Source organism: Coturnix japonica, chromosome 11 (assembly GCF_001577835.2).
Source record: "Coturnix japonica isolate 7356 chromosome 11, Coturnix japonica 2.1, whole genome shotgun sequence".
NCBI classification, from domain to species: Eukaryota; Metazoa; Chordata; class Aves; order Galliformes; family Phasianidae; genus Coturnix; species Coturnix japonica.
In genome coordinates, this window is record NC_029526.1 from 14002454 (window position 1) to 14021064 (window position 18611).

An 18611-nucleotide genomic window follows, 5' to 3' on the forward strand; every position below is an offset into this window, starting at 1 on the left:
GTGTGATCCATCTTGAATATTTAACAAGGTGCTCCTGATATACGGATTACAGTTCATATATCACACATGCAAATACAGACATGAGACTTTCTTCATATAATTGAGTTTCATGTCTTATTTAAAAAAAAAAAAAAAAAAAAAAAGGAAAAAAAGAACCCTCAGGTCCATGCTGGGATGGTCACTGCTTGAAGAATGTGTTAAATTGTAGCTTTCTCCAGAAATTTACCATTAGGATGAGTAATTGAGACATCTAGATGAGGAAATAAAGTAATAGAAAGAAATGACTTTGATTTGAAAGCTATAATGCATTGACCTGCTGCAATTTTAGACAGAACCACACTGACCTTTCTCAGTTTCCCACAGCACTGACTAAAGGCAGTGACGTTTGGGTCCCAGAGTTGCTTCAGATGCTTTTGTTGCACGCTGTACAGAAAAAAAGCTCAGACAACCAATATATTCAGGCCATCCACAGCCAGCACAAAACAGGATCATTTCTTCTATCCGACTGAATTAAGCATAATTGTTTTTTTTTTTTAAACATTAAATTAGTTAAACCACAATGATTAACCACCACCAAAAAAGACCAACAAAAATCAGTTTTTATTAGCTCTCCAAACATGTTTCCGAAGCTGTTATTATGCTTCTATGTTCAGACCAAGATAATTATAAGTTCAGAATTTTTTGGTTGGAAAAAAGAGACAAGATTAGCAAACTTCTTTTGGAAGACAGAAATTAAAGGCTCACAATCTGCTCAAGTGTCAAACTGGAAACGTTGCCCAATATTCGCCTCGCTGGAGGAAAAGCTTTGCTCTAAACTCCTATTTTTAAATATAATATGCTTTATAAAAAAAATAAAATTGAAAAAAAAAAAAAAAGGATTTTGTCTCTGTTCTTTTCCCAGCTTATTTGTCAAGCAGTTAAAAAAAAACTATGTTTCTGCTGAGTGTTTTTTTCATTTTCATAATAATAAAAATAGCAGCAAAAGCTGGACTGCCTCATTGGATTGGACAAAGCTCATCTTTACTGCAAATACTTACTTTAGATGTTATCGTAAAACATATATACTGTTGCTATTGATTGCACGTTGACACTCATCCTAGTTATGCACAACATTAAAAACAGCTGATGGGCTTAATATCCCACACGTCAAAAGCTGCTTAGAGAGGGAAGGATGTATGACATCCATTATATACACATCCACTTCAAAAAATGCTTGTTATGTGGACAGCAGAAATTTCAACAAGAACAGACTGAGATTAACAATTCTACCCTTTATATAAAACAGCAAAAACTCCAAACAATCTTCAGTTCTTGGTGCTATATTTGGTAGGCAACATTTCTGTTAGCTCCAGTTGTGCAGCTGACATTAATCCTGAGGTTTTAAGAACATTTTCCTGGCTTTCTTAGGTCTCGTGTTACTATTCTTCTCTTCATCTTCATCTTGGAGAACACGCTGGTCTCTTTTTCTCATGAATTTCTTCCCTATTGTTCCCACCAGTGTTTCATACCTGTAAACATAATTAAAAAACAACGGTTCTTACTAAAATCAGAGAGAAGTTCAATGCAGGAAATCATAAATGCAATCAGCAATGTAACTATTGTAACAAGCCTGTCACTGTAAGTTTGAGAAGCACAAGTGCGACGTGATCACAGATTATTATTATTATTCACTTTGATCATTTAGGATTTTTAGCAATCTGGAGCTAAGAGGGAATTAGCATAGAATACATGGACGTCAAAAGGCAGACAACAGCTACAAGTTTTTTTTAACCCTGAAAGTTATGGAGATCTTACTGAACAAACACCAGAATTCTTGAATAATCAGTTCTATGAAGTATCAAACACTGTTTTTCTTTGTTTGCTTTTTGTTTCTCCTCCCATATATAATGCTGTAACACAGGACATATTTTATGACATAATCAGTACTGATAAGGAATAACATACCTTCTGGCCATTTCTTCATCAGACACATCAGCCTCCATTTTACCATCCTCCTCAATTTCTTCTTTCTTGCTCTTAGAGTTCATTTGGACCATTAATTTCTGAAAAACGAAGCAAGAAACAGCTTAAACATGTAACCCTGACAAAATGTCAGCTACGCTGAAATAGTGTCACTGCCAGGAAGAATGCATAAAAGGCAGGAATCAGTTTCAATACTGCTTTCCTTCATTTGCAGTACCTTGTTTAGGCTTCTAAAACAAGTGCCTTGTTGCTATGCTGAGTTTGATTTGGTTTTGAGAATAGAGGCAACACAGAGACAGTTTTTCTTTCAGTGAGCTGTACTATTCAAGCATCCTCAACAACATGGCAGGTATCTTCAGGAGACCAGAGATTTAGATACTAATTTTTTTCATTGCGATGCCAGTCTTTGAAATAGTTTTGTTACAGTGGAAAAATATCTGCAAAGATCTACAATAAACTACCAGTAAAAACCGTAAAGCAATGATAGGCCTGGTCACAGTGAAAGCAAGTTCAAAATAACTGAAGGAATGCCCCATTAAATAACCTTGAACAGCCTTCTGTGTGCCTCTGGTTTTGTACTTTCATCTTCTTGTTTCAGTTCAGCCGCAACACTTATTACTATTTCAGTATGCACTAGTTCTATCAGCATGAATCATGCTGGAAAGAAATGAAAGACCCTCTTTGCCCAGAATTTTTACTTTGGAACCTCAAGTTCTTACTTATACAAGTGATGAATAAACAGGGTTGAATGTTCATAAGACCGGGCTCTGAATTAAACAGCAGCAGGAACAGTGAGCTATCTTTCTAGTGAGCAGCACATGGAAGTCTCCTGAGGTCAAGGAAGGAAAATCTGCAGGAGTCACATACTTACTAACCACCAACACAAGGAGGTAAGTGGCGTCTGTTTCTCAGATGCTGCACTGATCAGCATTTTGGCCAAAATCAGTTTTCCTATATAAGGATGGTGCTGCAAAGGCTAAACAGTATGGAGTGTGAACACCAAAGTCCTCATTGCTGAGAGCTTCAATCTTTAAAAGACAATTAAATAGTACCTCAATTTCCGGATTGAATCCTTTGAAGGACATTCTGCCATAAAGTAGATCCTCACATGGCATAAAGCTCCTCTCTTCTATTATATAGCTCCTGCATGAAAGCCCAAACGCAGCAGTTGTCAAACAGTGTGCTTTAATATAATCAAATTAAACAAATGCAAAAAGCATTTGCTGTCTTCCCCCACACAAATAAACAAAACTGCAGTGTATTTTATACCATCAACTACTTTCTGAAGATTAATTGCTCTGATAAATCTTTCAATACAAAGAGCTTGGAGTGCAAAGGAATACTGTTTGCCAGTAAAGCTGTGCCAGTTCCACAAGCAAAATTAACTCTCCTGACAGAAAGCACTCTTTGCTGGTATGATTCCACCTACATTAATGCTTTTGCCAGAATAAAAATACCACATAAATATCACTCTCCAGGTGGCATTACTATACCAGCAAAAGCTTCTAATGAATTTTTCATTGTGATGTTAGATCTGGTATTATTTGAGTCTATCAGGATATAAATGTGTAATTCTCTGTTCAGCAGAGAAAAATTTTCCCATTCCCCTTCCTTTTTCCCCCTCCTTTAATGACCCTGGAAAGAAAAGAAACATGATCCCAAACCATCCATAATAAATACGTTGGATAAAAGTACTTTTTGAACCGTTCCATTCTTTTCCTCTCACACATATGCATCCCTTCCCTCAATCTCTTCATCCCTTCCCTCAAACTACAGGAAATCATGCTGAAGGGACCAAACTCATTTGCCTACCTCAAGGCAGGATTAACTAAACATGTACCACAAACAGCAGAGGTCTATCTGACCTGTCCTCAAAAGGCTTCCAGAGATGAAGAATCCCATCTCCTTTAGACCATCTTTTCCAATAGCCTCATTGTTAGAGATTCAATATCCAACCTGAACCTTCCTTGGTGCAGCTAAAGCTCAGATACCTCTCTGTCATACACGTTAACAGCCACGGACAATAGATTATAAATGTCCTGATTCAGTTACAGTTAATTCCCTGGACCACAGCTTTTTATAAATTATATGTTTTCCTATAGAAGAATTTTGTTCTCTTTTTAAAGGACAGAAGTATTTTCAAAGTAGTTCCCTTGCTACTTAAAGCACCTTTTCTATTCAGCAGGAACGGACATTCGCTTCCCTATTAGCTAAGCCCTCCTTTATTTTTGCTTCATCCATTCTCCCTCCTTTTTCAAAAGCAGGATTTGAAGCGATCTGTGCTCAAGATGATGGAACTGTCCTGAATGGACCCAACCACATGACTGGATTTCAAGTTACTCATACAAAGTTTCAAACCTTTTATTCCAATGAAGGGAAAAAGCAGCAATGAATCAATTTGTCCCTGCCTGAAAGAAACTAATTACATGCATCTAGAAGAAAGTGCGAGTGAAAGAAAACAAAGCTTGAAGAAACGAAAGTAGGTCAAACTCTGGATTATTTAACCTTGAGAATGTCTCTGAAAAAAACAAAGCTGTACTCCCAGTCTGCTACTATTTTTCTGTTATTTTAATTGGTAATATCTCCTGGATAAGAAAAACAATTAGATTCTGTTTGCACTACAAAACAATCCAATGGTAATAAGAGATACAAAAGTAGAAGCCTTACTCTTTCTCCTTTAGGTCTGGTAAATCAAGGTACCAGTGTTCATCACTAATTATCTTCTTTTCCTCTTCATCGAGTTGTTTTTTAGTTTGCGAGTCCAAACCCCTTTGCATGAACTAAAAAAGAGAGAGACAACTTCAGGCTTTTTGAGTGTGTTCTGGCAGGCAATGATTACACGACAACAATTATCCATTACATACTATTTAACAGTTGATATAAGCCATACATGCTTTTTGTGATCTCTGTGTTTGGGAGAACAGACAGAGCAGAAGCAAACAACTGCAGGTCACAACCATCCACTGCAAGTCAACAGCCACATCCATACTTGGATACAAAGACATCCCTATGAGCTGAGATCTTCCCTTGGGGCTACAGAAAGCACCTCAATAACTGCACCTGGCAGCAGGGCACCATTCACACAGATACAATTTGCAGCAAGATGCTACCAGCACTGCAAATACACACTGATGTACAAAAATTGCTTTGTGGCAACCAAAACAAACCTGTATGTGCAACAGCACAGAGGAATCCTGTATCAATGAATCTTACCTCTCTCATATAAGCAGCATCATTTCCGTGCTTAGCTAAGCCTGCAGGCTGACAGATAACACCACTGGGGCTCATCTGTCTCTTGAACATTAGCAGAGACTTGGACACAGTTTTGTTCAGTTAGAGTGGACTTGGCTTGGGGACAGAACCCAAGAAGCCATCACAGAACATTTGTCTCCCACAGAAACCCTGCGTTACTGAGCTTATTTGGAGCACACAGGTGATACGTGCGTGCAATATACATCACATAAACACCCACACCTTCTCATCTTTACAGAAAGCCCAGTCAAAATAAAACAAACCCCATCATAAAAGCCACCACAGTGCGTCTCATTTTCCATTATATTTTTATTTGCATTCATTTGCACGAGATCTTTAATGAAAGAAAAAATTGACTTCTGTTTTCGAGTCAACCCAAAATATGTCAAAGCTTTCCAATTAAAATTACAGTATCTGCTTGAGGAAAATGAGGGAATCTATCATATGGAAAACCATATTGCTCAAGGAGATTGGTTAGCCAGTCAGAAACCTCAACAGGAGAAATTCTGCTGCAAGCACACAATTAAATAATCATTTCACATTACATTTTAAAGATTATGTTCCTAAAGATTACTACAAGAATAAATAGATTAAAAATGTGATTGTATTTATCTGTAAACACATGTGGATAAATTAAAAATACACCAGTGGGGGTAAATGTAGGGTATGTACTGCAGCAATCAGGTGGCTATTTGGCTGGATCAAGCAGTACAAAAACTAGTTTACAATCATATGAACTCTGTTATTCTAAAAGCAGGAGCCATCTTTCGACATCAAGAGGTGAGCACATACACTGCATCTCCATGAAAAGGTCTGACCATGTACCACCTTTGAGTGCCCACTGAATTGTGATGATCCATCTCATCCACACCCGCAGAGGCAACTGCTAAAAGATTATTAAAGCATTTGTCAACAGCAAGATCTGCAGAAGGGAAGAGCTGAGTACAAGATCTGTGTAGAGCCTTCTCAAAACCTACCCACCCCTTTTAAGCTGGTTGCTGCTGCCTGGACTCTAAACCTGAAAATGTCAAGGCACCACATTCATGGACTGGTTTTCCACTGCCTGAAGGAAACCTAGGAATCTGCCTTTTGAAATCCATGGAGGATTTAAAAAGTGGTAAAAAAACAGCTGCACAAGTTTCACCTAAAAAGTGATTATTGCATAAAAATGAGAAAAAGATCAGCAGTGCCACAATCCAGAGTCTTGCCCTCTCCTGCATATCTGCTTAACTAAGACCAACATTCAATTGCTCTTGAGAGAGAAACATAGAATGGCCTGGGTTGAAAATAATCACAACGATTGTCTCATTTCAACCCCCCTGCTGTGTGCAGGGTCACCAACCACCAGACCAGGCTGCCCAGTGCCACATCCAGCCTGGCCAAGTTATCAAAATATAATGGGATATTGCTTCAAAGGAAAGTCAACTAAGCCAACAAAGGTAAGCCAACTTTTACTAGATGCTTTTTAGCAATCAATATTCAGCCATCACAGGAGGATGAGGCACTGAATTACACAACAAGAATCATAACCTGTAAATCCACCTGAGCTGAGATGCACAGCATGGTGGGCTGGCCAAGGGAGCACCAACAGCATATGTGTATCTATGGGAAGGGGGGGAGGCTGAAAGGTGGTCCAAAGAACATAAAGACAAGGGACACAACAAACCAACCCTCTCTGGGGCTGCTCACTGTAGAAGACAGAACTAAATACACGTGCTATACCAAACCAGCAGCCTTGTGCCGAGGTGTAAGAAGTGGAAATACCCCGAACCCAGCACCGAGACGGCACCAGATACCAGCGGAGGGCCAGGCCCGCCCCATCCGCTCCCAGCAGCCCCGCAGCCCGGCCCGGCCTCCCTTTACCTCCCGTTCCCGCAGACCGGCCTTCATGCCTCCTATTTGCCACCCCGCACCTTACCTTCATGCGGAGGAGGTTCTTGGACAGCTTTGTTTTCACCTCCCCAGCCATGGCGGCCGCGGCGCTGCCCGTAGGCCGCGCTGGATCCCCGTGCTCGCGTAGCGCCGCGGCCGCGCACGTTGGGGGAGGAGAGGGAGGAGGAGGAGGCGAGGCTCCACCCTCCACGTTCCGGGTCGGCTGCTGGGGGCACAGCCCATAACATGGGGCTGAGGGAGGAGAGGGAGAAGGATACATTGGGGATGTGTGAAGGATGAGCTGGATGGAGCCGATATATAACGGGGTGGGGGGAGAGTGCGCTCATGAGCAGGGGTGTAAATTGGGATGGAGTGATGAACTAATAGAAGAAACCTAAGTTGTTTGTTTGTTTGTTTGTTTGTATGTATGTGTGCTTGTGCATGCTGTAGTCTGATGATTTTATCCATATTTTTCAGCTGTTTATAACTGTAAAAGGAAAAGGTTACAAAATCCTTCTCATATTGGAGACTGCTTGATTTATTCAGCTATCTTTAAATAAAAAATAATAAATAAATAAGCATTGACTTCTGCTTGACTGTGTAGTCAGATATGGTTGTAACTGGAGAGCAAATAAATCTCAGGATACTGCAAAAACCTTCACAGCTCTGTTGTTCCTGGGTGGGTGGTATTGGAGTTAACACTAAGCAATGCCATCTTTAGGCTGCCGGGCTGGGCCCTGTTGTCCTGATAGGGAAGTCTTGATGAGGAGCTGCCAGCTGACACCCAGCCACCAGCAAGCACCACAATTTCTGTATATATCCTCATAAATCAGATTTCTGATGCCTGGTTTGACATTCGGCGCATAAACCAGGCAGTAAAGTAATACGAGTGAGAGTTCAGTGTTCAAAACTGTAATGAGCCAGTGTGCTTGGAAAGACAATCTGGGAAGGAAAGTTCCCGTCTATGCGAGATGTAGGTCAGAGTGAGCTTGAAGAGCTTCTGAAGATTTATGCTCTAATGGAGTCCACGAAGATGTACAATGAAGGGCAAAGTGTTACTGCAGTGGGAAAGAGAGAGGAGGAGTAATCTGTATCCAAGCATCTTTACTACACAGTTAAGCTCAGAGGGTAAATATAACCACAAATACAAATGAACCACGTCCACTTCAAGGGCAATCCATAACGCTGGGTAGAAGTATTTAATTTCCACATAAGCAAAGCAGCTTCATCTCCAGGCTCTGAAAATGAGCTGAAGGTGCTCGTGAAGTTCAAGGCCCAAATGAGAAGGTCTGTGTGACTGCGGGATCTGTCCCGCTTCATTTGACCCCCCCTGTTCATCATTAAGAGTTTACAACCCTTTCCAACAGAAAGTAAGCTGGGAAAAAGTTCGCAGTTTTCCAAACACAAATGTGCATCAAAGCGGGTTTGTATCTTAGCAAACAAACGCCTTTAGTTTGTATGACAGCACAGTGCCTCCATTGGCTCCCCATTTTAGCCTTGTTTTCTGTTTTCCATGCGCTCTAATAGTGCATTTGCTTTTTGTTGATCATTGCACGTCGGAGCCTTGCATTTAATTGTGTGGCCTTCAATGTCACTCAGGGCATTTTCTGAGCAGTTTCACTTAATTTATAGTCCGGAAATGTACTTCAAATGATTCTTTCTAAATACATTACTCTGCACCCATCAGCACGTCTCCAGCTACTGTGCCTGGTTTGTGTGGTGCCCTTTGTGAAAGCTTTTCCCCATTCCTTGCACATCACCCTCTCCTGCCTGCGTGGCAACATTTCATCAGTCCCTGCAGCCCCTTTCTTCAGCAGCCACTGCATATATCAGCAGCGTGATACCTTTGATGTGATACCACCAACTCTTTAATCTTTGGGAGCTGAGCCTAATAATTTAAAACGGAGTGCTGGGAGCTGAGAGTGAATGGTGCGAGGGGGTTTTGAACTCTAATGCAAATTATTCTGGGTGCTCCTTGGGTTGGCATCCACAACCTGGGACCTGTGGTGTCCCTATGACTGTTGGGGTCTTGGTGCCACACCGTGGGCTCGCAGAGGTGTGCTGCTGGTTGTCTCGTGTTGCTGGCACATCAGCCACGTGCAGGCAGGCGAGGAGAAGTGTTTTCCTGTAAATGCAGTACAGCCCGCGTGATGTTTATTTAGAAAAGTGGAGGTTGTAAAAAGCCTGCCATGAGAATTTGATCTATTTCGGCAGTAAAAAAACCTGAAGGAAATTTTTGGACTACATCCTCCCATAGCTAGAATCGGATGGGGAAGTTATAGATAACAATCAGCTGCCTCGTGGAGCAGATTATACTGTCTGGTAAATCTGAAGACACTCCATTGATTATAGGAGAAAGGTTTATGATTTACTGATGGTGATGGAGGCAGGCCAGAAGAATCCGGCCCTGTAATGATGCCTGCCTGTGAGATGCAGTGAGGGTGAGGAGCTGAGGCAGAAGGGACACTGCTTAGAGAGAACACAAGGCAGTCAGACCCCTTTCCCCCAGCACTCACAGCTGCACAGCACCATTGCTTTCAACCTGGAAACCCATTTCTTTTTCAAAACGAAAATGCTCAGGGAAACAAGTCGGGAGAGGAGCTCCATCTCATCAAACATGCATTAAGCAAGCAGATAAAACGTTTTTCTTCCTAGGAAGTGCAGTCCCTTCTCTCTCCAGTAATTACAGAAGTCAAATCAAAGTTGTCGTTAGCGTTATTTAAGAGTTAATTTCTCTTGAAACAACACAAGTGACAGTAGTGAGCTGATTTCGTGCCAGTGGGATCTAATCTGAGGGAACTCATGCGTTGCATTTTCTGCAACCTTTTATTTATTCACCTGCTTTCAGTCCTGTGATTTTAGCACCAAGCCGATATCTCAGGCCTCACACCAACCCACTCAATTTGTTATGAGCTGACTTTAAATCCCAAAGCACCTTTTTACATATCTCAAAATACTCAAAGCCTTTTCTTTTTTTTTTTTCCTTTCCCTTGCAAGTATCAAAACTCTGATAGTCTGACAGGTGAGTCATTAACTTGTGTTAAACTCCTCCGCCGTGCTGCCAGCGAGGACGTTATGTGTTCTTCTCTGTGAACAAGGAAAACAAGGTGTAGAGCTGCCGCAGGTGTGTTTGCAAACCTGAAAGAATAATGCAGAATGCCACGTGGGACTGAGCGGCATCAGAAACGTGCTTCTGTACCTTGGTGCCCTGCTCAGAAGCAGTGTGAAATACTCTGAGCAGCAGAGACGTGTGGTTTTGAGGCAAGGAGACTTTGTTTTTATCTCCCTTGCTCCCGCTAATGCATGCGGCGTATTGACAGCTTCGATGGCCCAGGGTGGCCGGAGATTTGTTACCATATTCATTCCCTTTGATGCATGCATGTATAACCTGCTGGCCGGCTCGCTTTGTACCTAATGCTCAGAGGACGTGGGTTTGTCACAGCTCTCAGCTGCAGCATGTGGCATGGCAGATCAGGCTGCACTGACTCATCCTTGCAGCCTTTGAAGTCCACTTTCTGGCAGTGGTACCGTGGAGGTGGCAGCTGACACACAGAGTGACTTCAATCCCTGCCTTGCTGACCCCAAAGTTTCCATTGGTTGGGCAGAGAATGAAGCTCTGCTCAGATAACGTGGGTAGGGCAACTCATATTGTGTTGCTTTCCTTTTCATAGCCTTACATAGCCCACAATGTATGCGGTCTGAAAAGGTGTGAGTTAAAGACGTGTAGCAAAAGTTACAGAATCTCCAGAACAACCAAGCTGTGCTTTGATCAAAACATAAAGTGCCAGTTGTCAGTTTGGGAGAAGACAATTAATTCTAAGTGCTTTTGGCTGTCCCAGTGACAGGATGACCTTTATGTGAATAAATACAATAATTCCTTTTTGATTACAGAAGGAAGCAGCTTGATAATGGTAGCTCCCTATTTCCTACCATCACCTGAAGTGCAGTGGGGAGCAGACAGAGGTCTGTCGTTCTGATAAGCCTAAAAATTTGATCCTGTGATGCAATGATTTAATATATCTCATTGCTAGGAGTCAGAGCAGAGAGAGTGACTGCAGGATGAAGCAGAGCATCCTTCTCGTCGCAATCCTTTAAAAACCGAGCAGCTTTCAGCGCTTTGGATTTGATGGAATCACAATTAAAAGAGAAAAGGAAAATATCACCTTCCGTTTGTTAACTATAAAAATGCAATCTGGCGGTGCTGCTGGTGGTTTGCTATTTCCCAGGTCAATAAATGGCTCCCCTGACTTTAATAAACATTGATGCTGCAGGCTTGTTCTACAGTGATTGAACCTTTTTATAGTTTCAGCCGCTCTCACATTGCGCGAAAGCCTGAAGATTTTTTTCTGCTTCTTCTTTTTTTTTTTCTTCAGGAGGGTTGGTTCTGATTGATTAAATTGTCATTTTCTGAGTTAGTTGCTGAATTATAACTTGGCATTTTTAACCGTGTGATTTGTTTAAAGAGACAGCTTTTTGATACAGCGAACCAGCTGAGAATTTTTAAGCAGTAAAAGGAAATTTCACTCACTTTGTTCTCAGCCTTTCATCACTGCATGACACACAGAAAAAGCTCCTGAAAACAATGTAGAGGCTGTGATATAAAGAGAAGGTACTTAGATTCATACTCGTTTCTTCTTTATGTCATCATAGATCTGATGGTATTGTATTGCTTTTCGATTAGTACTTGGACACCTCTGTGTTGTTAATGTGTTTCTCCTTCCAAGGAGAAGGAAAGGAGTTAGAGATGTTAATGTGAGTGCTTTCCGAGGTGATATCAACAGTAAGTGGCAGGACTATACTGTGGACCAGATGATTTATCCCCTAGTAAGCACAATGGATTTCCTCACACTAAAATGTTGGGTTCTAAGCACTCCTAAGTTAAATAACAACAAGGGCTTCACCCGCATCCAGCCCATGCCTGGTTCAAAGTGACACAGACCTTGTAAGTCTTTAGATACTGAGAAAATCACATCCATGTGATGCGTTCACTCTTTAACTGGCTGCCGCTTCCTTTCTCTGTGGTTAACTACTTGGTTTCAAAGCCTGATCTTTTTTTTCTCTCCTTTCCTTCTTTCTCCCAATTTAACACTGAATTCCAGACAGTAAAACCGAAATGAATGAGACTCGGATAAAAATAACATGTATGTGCTCAGAACGTGTTTGGAAAGAAGGGCCAACGAAGCTGTCTTGTACAACATAACGGGGTATCTTTAGCTTTTGATTTACAGTGCCTGCAGGAGAAATGGAATAATCCAACGGGCTGAATATGGGAGATCTTACATTTGTTCTCTGCATTGTTACCCTGGTTGGACTCTGAAACTGTGCTTAGCTGTGGAAATCTCAAGACGTCAGTATGAAATACTGAAGTCCAATTATACTTCTGCTTGTACACTTTCCTCTCTGGCCATTTCAGCATCTGCTCTGAAATAATAACTTACGACAGCACAAAGCTGAATTTCAGCAGTGAATTACACCCCTGGCCTCTCCATTTAATTGCATGATTCTGCAACTGAGCCACAATTCGTCTTGGTCCCTTGGATCCTTTTTTTTGGACTATGTTTCTGTGTTTTTATACCATTCATTCAAAGCCTTAAAAGCGTTCAAAATAGGTGCATGGGAAGAGGGAAAGTTGTGAGACAAACATTTTGTCTTACCAGTCAGCAATTCCTGAATACTTTTCACTAAGAATACAGTGCGGAAGTCACTAATTCTGGGGAGTGATATGCTGCAGGCTGTGGATGCTTACCTGGTTGTACAGAACAGGAGTCGGGAGGCTGCTTTGCAGGTCACAATTTGAGCCAAGGCCTTTGTGGGATGGCTGTTTTCTCCCGTAGCATCAAAAGTGGATCCAGGGTTGAGGACAGGTTACTGCTCTGGAGGCACATCTTGTGTTCCTAACATGCTTATATTCAACTGAAGATTTCAAAGCAAGATGCTGATGCATGAGCAAATGTTGAATAACAAGAGACATTCTTCTGCAGTTATTAGAAAATACAGCATGGTAACATTTTCAGGGGAGTCACTTGAGTTCATTTCAAAATCATCTTAAGGCAACTGTATAAGGCAAGGAATGAGCTTGAACATGAAAAAGAGTAAAATAATCATTAAAGCTTTAATGATTTATATCATAACATTATGAAGTAGCACACTTTACTCAGTACAGTTCCTCAATGAATATTTTCCTAATTTCCATAAGTAATTGACCTCTCATTAACAACTCATTAGAAAAATTGAGGTGATGTGACAAATGCAACCCCCCTGCAACAGAGACTGCCTGTGAATAAATTACTGAAAATGGATGGTTTCAGAATGAAGGACCACAGGAAACTTGCTTTCTCTGACTGCAGAAGATTTCATTTACATCTGTAAAGTAAAACACATCAGTGTGAATATGTATAGCTGCACACTCAACAGCTTTGTATGCATGTGGCTCATGGCTTATTTTCTAATGCAGTAACCCTTCTTATATTCTTCACATTGCAAGACACTGCACAAAAAAAGAAATTAGGCAAATAGTTCATATATGTGTGTATGTATTTGTAAGTTGTTGGTTCAACTAAAGACACCAGAGGTGAAAAAATGATGTACTAATTTGGAAGGTGGGCTAAGCATGTGACTTAGTTTTTAAGGAACTAAATAAGTTTTGACCAGCACTGCTCATTGGCTCCAGCTGAGATGTGGGACCTACCAGAACAGGACTACAGCTGAATTCCTGCCCATGAACAACTGTTTCAGAAGGGAGTTGTCTACCTTGTCCTTCCTATAGCTGCTATTAACCAGCACGTGAATGTTAACAAGCTCAATAACAGGTTTTGCCCATTCAGAATTGTTAACTTTAATAACCTTCTATATCTATCTTCTTAGGGATCAATATATTGATTTAAAGCTAGTTCTTCATCACCGTAGTATGGAGAAGAGTGAGGCTGATGTTTAACATAAAACTTTAAGAGTCCTGGAAGCTCCTGGAGAAATCCAGAAAGAAACATTTCTTTTTCAGTATGGCCCTTAAAGTATCTGAAATGTATGTGACAGTAATTCAGTCTATAGGTTCTATGTCTGTGGCAAAGCTACATAAAGATGGGAAAGGCAAATAAATCAACAGATAAAGGCAACAGAGATGAGATGAACTGATGAACTCAGAAAAATCCAGCTGTTTAGCTTTCCATCTGAAACCAAAAGGTTGAAAAGAGATGATGTGTAAAAAGTGAGGACTGATAGGTTGCACCATGCCATGGGGCTGTACCAAGTGACTAGTTTTGTGTTACTGCTCCCTGTCTCTTTATTCTGTGGATTCTCTAACTCCTAGTGGTTGATCTCAGCCCAAATGTAGAGTATAATCTCCTCTCTGATGGGTTTTAGCACCTCTTCCCATATCCATGCGTTGTGAGCCTGGATGGGAAACAACGTATGAAAACAGGAAACTGAGGATGTGTTACCCAAACATCTGTCTTGCATTCAATTTCTCCTCTAGGATTTTTGGGATCGCCATAGGAACAAAGCTTTTGGGGTCTCGGATAACCATTACAGTGGTGTAAACCATCATAATGATGTTTATTAACAAATCTCTCTGCACAGTGCTGTGTGATCCTCATCAGAGCCCACCCCTCCCACAGCTACACGCTCCTACTCTGCACTACAAGGATGAGTCACAGGCAGAGTTTCTTTAGGATTTAGAAATACATTTGGATTTCAGCCAGCTGTGGAAAATATGCATACTTCCTTTTATACCCATACACTACGCAGTATATTGCTTTACATATGGGATCTGAATCAGTAATACTAAAAGCCTGAAGTTGAAGGGAGAGCAAAATGTGCTTATAAGCATGTTCCTTGATAAGGTGATTCTTTTTATCGTTTGTTCAATCATTTTGTGCGAATGAAGTACCTGATATATTGCAGGATGGAAATAACACCCCTCACTAGAGAAAATACTTAGTGGAAATAACACCCTGACAAATAGACAGTGTTCCTTATGGGGCTGAACTGTAAAGAAATTGTAATGTTAGGCAGAATGAGAAAACGAGAATGTTCTAATTACAACTGCAAACATGATTTCCAAACTTGCAGTATCATGTCAGGGTAGCAAATCTGCAGATATTCAGGAACTCACCAAAGCTGCCTTGGGAAGGCATGATAAATAACACCAAGAAAACAGCTATTTTTTTAACTGTTGTTGCAACATGACTTCAGTTGTTGTATGCAAAATGGTTTAATGTCACCTTAATTCCAGCTTGCCTTGTGAAAAATGACCCTGTCAATTTGATACAGAGGTAGAACATTGAAAAGTGCAGTATTTCTTCTAATAGGCAAGAGCTGACATAGACTGAACAATGAGTAACTGTACAAAACTGACCCGCATGTGAATTCCAAATGAAATTAAGAATATTGCTCTATGATTTCACAGGGCTTGTTTTCTGTCTCTCTGTGTTTGCTGGGCTTTGTTTATGCTTTGCTACGTTTCACTTCAGCAGCAGTGTTATTTTTTCCTCATCAATAAAAGCTAAAGGCTAAATATTGCAAGGCGTTTGGTGACACCAGTATACATGGGAACTCAGTTGCGCAGGGATCACTTATCGATGTTTCATTTGCAGTTCTTAGGAAGGCACATCCCGTTTTCCTTCTAATTGCAGTAAGCTGGAAATGAGGGAAATGCTAAAAATGCTTGGAGCGATTCCATCCCTTGCTCATCCCAGCTGCTTAGAACAGCTCTCTGCACCTACAGGGATGGGGCCCTGCTGGGATCCCACGGTGTGTATCATCACAGCGAGTTGGGACAAGCTTTGGGTGTGAGGGCACCGTAGGGAAACTGATAACATTATTTTCTTTGTATTTTCAGTAGCCGCTATAAGAAGTCTGAACTTTTATCTGTTTCTCCCCTGCTCTGCTTTATAAACAAACATGACACTTTATTCTACAAAGTGATTTCTTTCTCAGTTATAGAACCACAGAAAGAGCATATAAAACCCACAAACCTTATTATTTTTGGATTCTTGAAACTCGGAATTGATTTAAGCCAAGTTCAGCAAGCAATATTTCCTCTCTGTCTGAGAAACTATATCCTGGGTTTCAGATGAGTAAATTTTTATGGGCATGTTATAATTATAAACCCTTGAGAAACAGATTTTGTAGCGAGGACGCTGGCACCAAGCTTCGCTGTGGTTACTGCACAGAGCTGACACGAAGAGGCTGAAAATCCATCCTCCTAAGAAGGAGCTTATTAAAAGACTGCAGTAGTTTTAATGACATTTCTCGTGACATCAAAATTATTTCATTTGGAATCACAGAGCATCTCCGCTGCTGCATTTCTGAAGGAGAAAATACTGCTGCAGCTTCAGAGCTATGAGCAGTGACTGAGGGAAGCAATCCAGAGAAATAAATCTGGGTTGCTACTCCATCCTCAGATGATGGGAAATGTAAATTAATATGCTTAATTACAGCAGTGTGTAATAATCATCTCTGGGAAGGCAGGAAAAACGTTTGGAAAGACCATATAGGTTTTGCAGATGATGTAGGTTCCTCTTTTCCTTCTAAATTGATGAATAATAGCTGAAATGTCAGTGATAACTGAACTAAAAATGAGGAGGCTTGGCTCACATCAGATGTATTTGGAGACTGATGTTCTTATTCAGCTCTGTAGAGATCTCAGATTGATTTTCTTGCAATACTTCAAGCCAAATGGGTGTTTCTGAGCAGTACCCACTTCTGATTGGACTATCACCTTACTGTTTATCTAGTGTCATTTGTAAACAGGAATTCAAATCGAGTCATGGCGAGGTGCTTGGCCCAAATATATCATGCCATAAGAGATTAAGTGCTGTTCACTGGATCAGCCTTTAATTACACACCCGCTATGCAGGTAGAGAGACACCTCACACAGATGAACAAATGGTTTTATCCTGAGACAGAGCTCCAAACTGAAGCTCTCTCCAGTGCTGCAAGGCATAGACCCACACTGCATTCTATAGCCAGGCTTTCACTCATCTCAAAACCCAACACTCAGCCTCTGGCAGGATGCTTCTTGGCTTCTGTGGGGTCTCCTCGGGTTTACTCACCAGAGGATGAGGCTAAAGCCTTGCATGGGCTTAAATCAGATGTGCAATATAACATGGCAACAACAGCACGTGAGGTATTTGGGACAGCTGCAGGCTGAAGAGGAAAGAAATTCCTCAAGGAAATAGCCCAGCTTGCATTACAGCCCATGGTTTTTTAGAGATTTTTGCCATTATGTATTTTATTGGTTTGAGAATGAAGTGGGGAATGGAGAAGCACAGAAAACCCAGCCTTTCCTGCAGATGTCTGGGCAGCCAAAACCAGCTTTGATGGTTTGATTCCAGCAGTGGAAGTTTGGCAGAGTTTGAGGGTCTGAGTGATTCCAGGCCCAAATGCAGAAGGAAAAACCCAATTGTTTCCTCCTCCATCCAAGCCAGGTCAACCCTACCTGCACAGCTCACCCATGGGCTGAGCCTGACCCCTGCTCAAGTTAATGGCAGAGCTCATGCTGGTTTTAGCAGAGGCAGGATCTGTCCCTTTGCTAAATGATCATGTTTGTATTTAATACCCTGCAACTTAAAGTGAGGATTATGAGAATTAGACTCCCCTAATTTGTGTATCTCAGGCTGCCAAATGGCAATTAACTTTCGTGCATTTGAATTAAAAGGGGAAAATTATTAACCACCCTTTCCTCTTGCAATTATAATTTTATGCTTTCAGAAAATTTCTCCTCAATCTGAAAGTTACCCACACTCCTGTGAGCCCACCCCTCTCCTTATCCTTTAGTTACTACAGCAGAACGCACTGTCTCACCCTACTGCTTTCACATGCTCCTATAGCCTGCCCAGTGCTGTTGAGGCCCTGCACACTTGCAGGTTTCCTTTGTGCTGATCCCCATCTGCACAGACCACTCAGGGCATTTTGCACAGGGCTCACAGCTTTAAATTCACCAAAGGTAACACCTATGTGTGTAGCCCTTACCAAGAGTCACAGCTAGCTGCTGTTTTGTGCCGCTTTTGACCATCCAGCTTGAAGACTCAACATCATTCCTTTCCTTCTTCAATGCAAAGGAGCCTAAAAGCCAAACAGTATCCTAGTTTACATCACAAGAGGGGTGGCCAGCAGGGGAGGGAGGCTATTGTCCCCCCTCTGCTCTGCCCTTGAGGGGACCCATCTGGAGTACTGCATCCAGGCCTGGGGCTTTAACCTAAAAAAAAGAGGAGATTCTGGGTAGACTTTAGGAAGAAATTCTTTTATCTGAGGTTGGTGAGGCACTGGCACAGGCTGCCCAAAGAAGTGGTGGATGCCCCATATCTGCAGGCATTCAAGGCCAGGCTGGATGGGCATTGAGCAGCCTGATCTGGTGAGCGGTGACAAGCCCACAGCAGGGGGTTTGGAACTGGATGATCTTTAAGTTCCCCTCCAACCTAAGCCATTCCTTGATTCTATGGTGATTTTGCTCTTCCTTTCTTGCGCATGCCCAACTGGACTCACCTCTGTATGCACTGGGGGGCTTGCAAGGCTCCAGTTAGTGC

General features: G+C 41.6%; 1 protein-coding gene and 1 long non-coding RNA gene across 2 annotated transcripts; both read right to left on the bottom strand.

Annotated features, from left to right (window-relative positions):
* Window positions 1-581: 581 nt before the first annotated feature.
* Window positions 582-7285, bottom strand: MPHOSPH6 (M-phase phosphoprotein 6). The gene is made up of 5 exons (XM_015874145.2): window positions 7133-7285; window positions 4630-4742; window positions 3015-3105; window positions 1945-2042; window positions 582-1508 (listed from the first exon to the last, which is right to left on the bottom strand). The coding sequence occupies exons 1-5, from the start codon at window positions 7181-7183 to the stop codon at window positions 1367-1369; spliced, it is 495 nt and encodes a 164-aa protein (XP_015729631.1). The 5' UTR covers window positions 7184-7285; the 3' UTR covers window positions 582-1366.
* A 2771-nt stretch (window positions 7286-10056) lies between these two features.
* Window positions 10057-18255, bottom strand: LOC107319391. Its single transcript, XR_004308611.1, has 2 exons — window positions 18058-18255; window positions 10057-13449 (listed from the first exon to the last, which is right to left on the bottom strand). It is a non-coding gene; the product is annotated as an uncharacterized LOC107319391 (long non-coding RNA).
* Between the last annotated feature and the right edge of the window lie 356 nt (window positions 18256-18611).

Coding starts and splice junctions, on each gene's coding strand:
- MPHOSPH6 (XM_015874145.2), bottom strand. CDS start 7,183: ATGGCTGGGGAGGTGAAAACAAAGCTGTCCAAGAACCTCCTCCGCATG. Junction 4,743..7,132: donor AGAACCTCCTCCGCATGAAG/GTAAGGTGCGGG, acceptor TCTCTTTTTTAG/TTCATGCAAAGGGGTTTGGA. Junction 1,509..1,944: donor GATGAAGAAATGGCCAGAAG/GTATGTTATTCC, acceptor TTATGTTTACAG/GTATGAAACACTGGTGGGAA.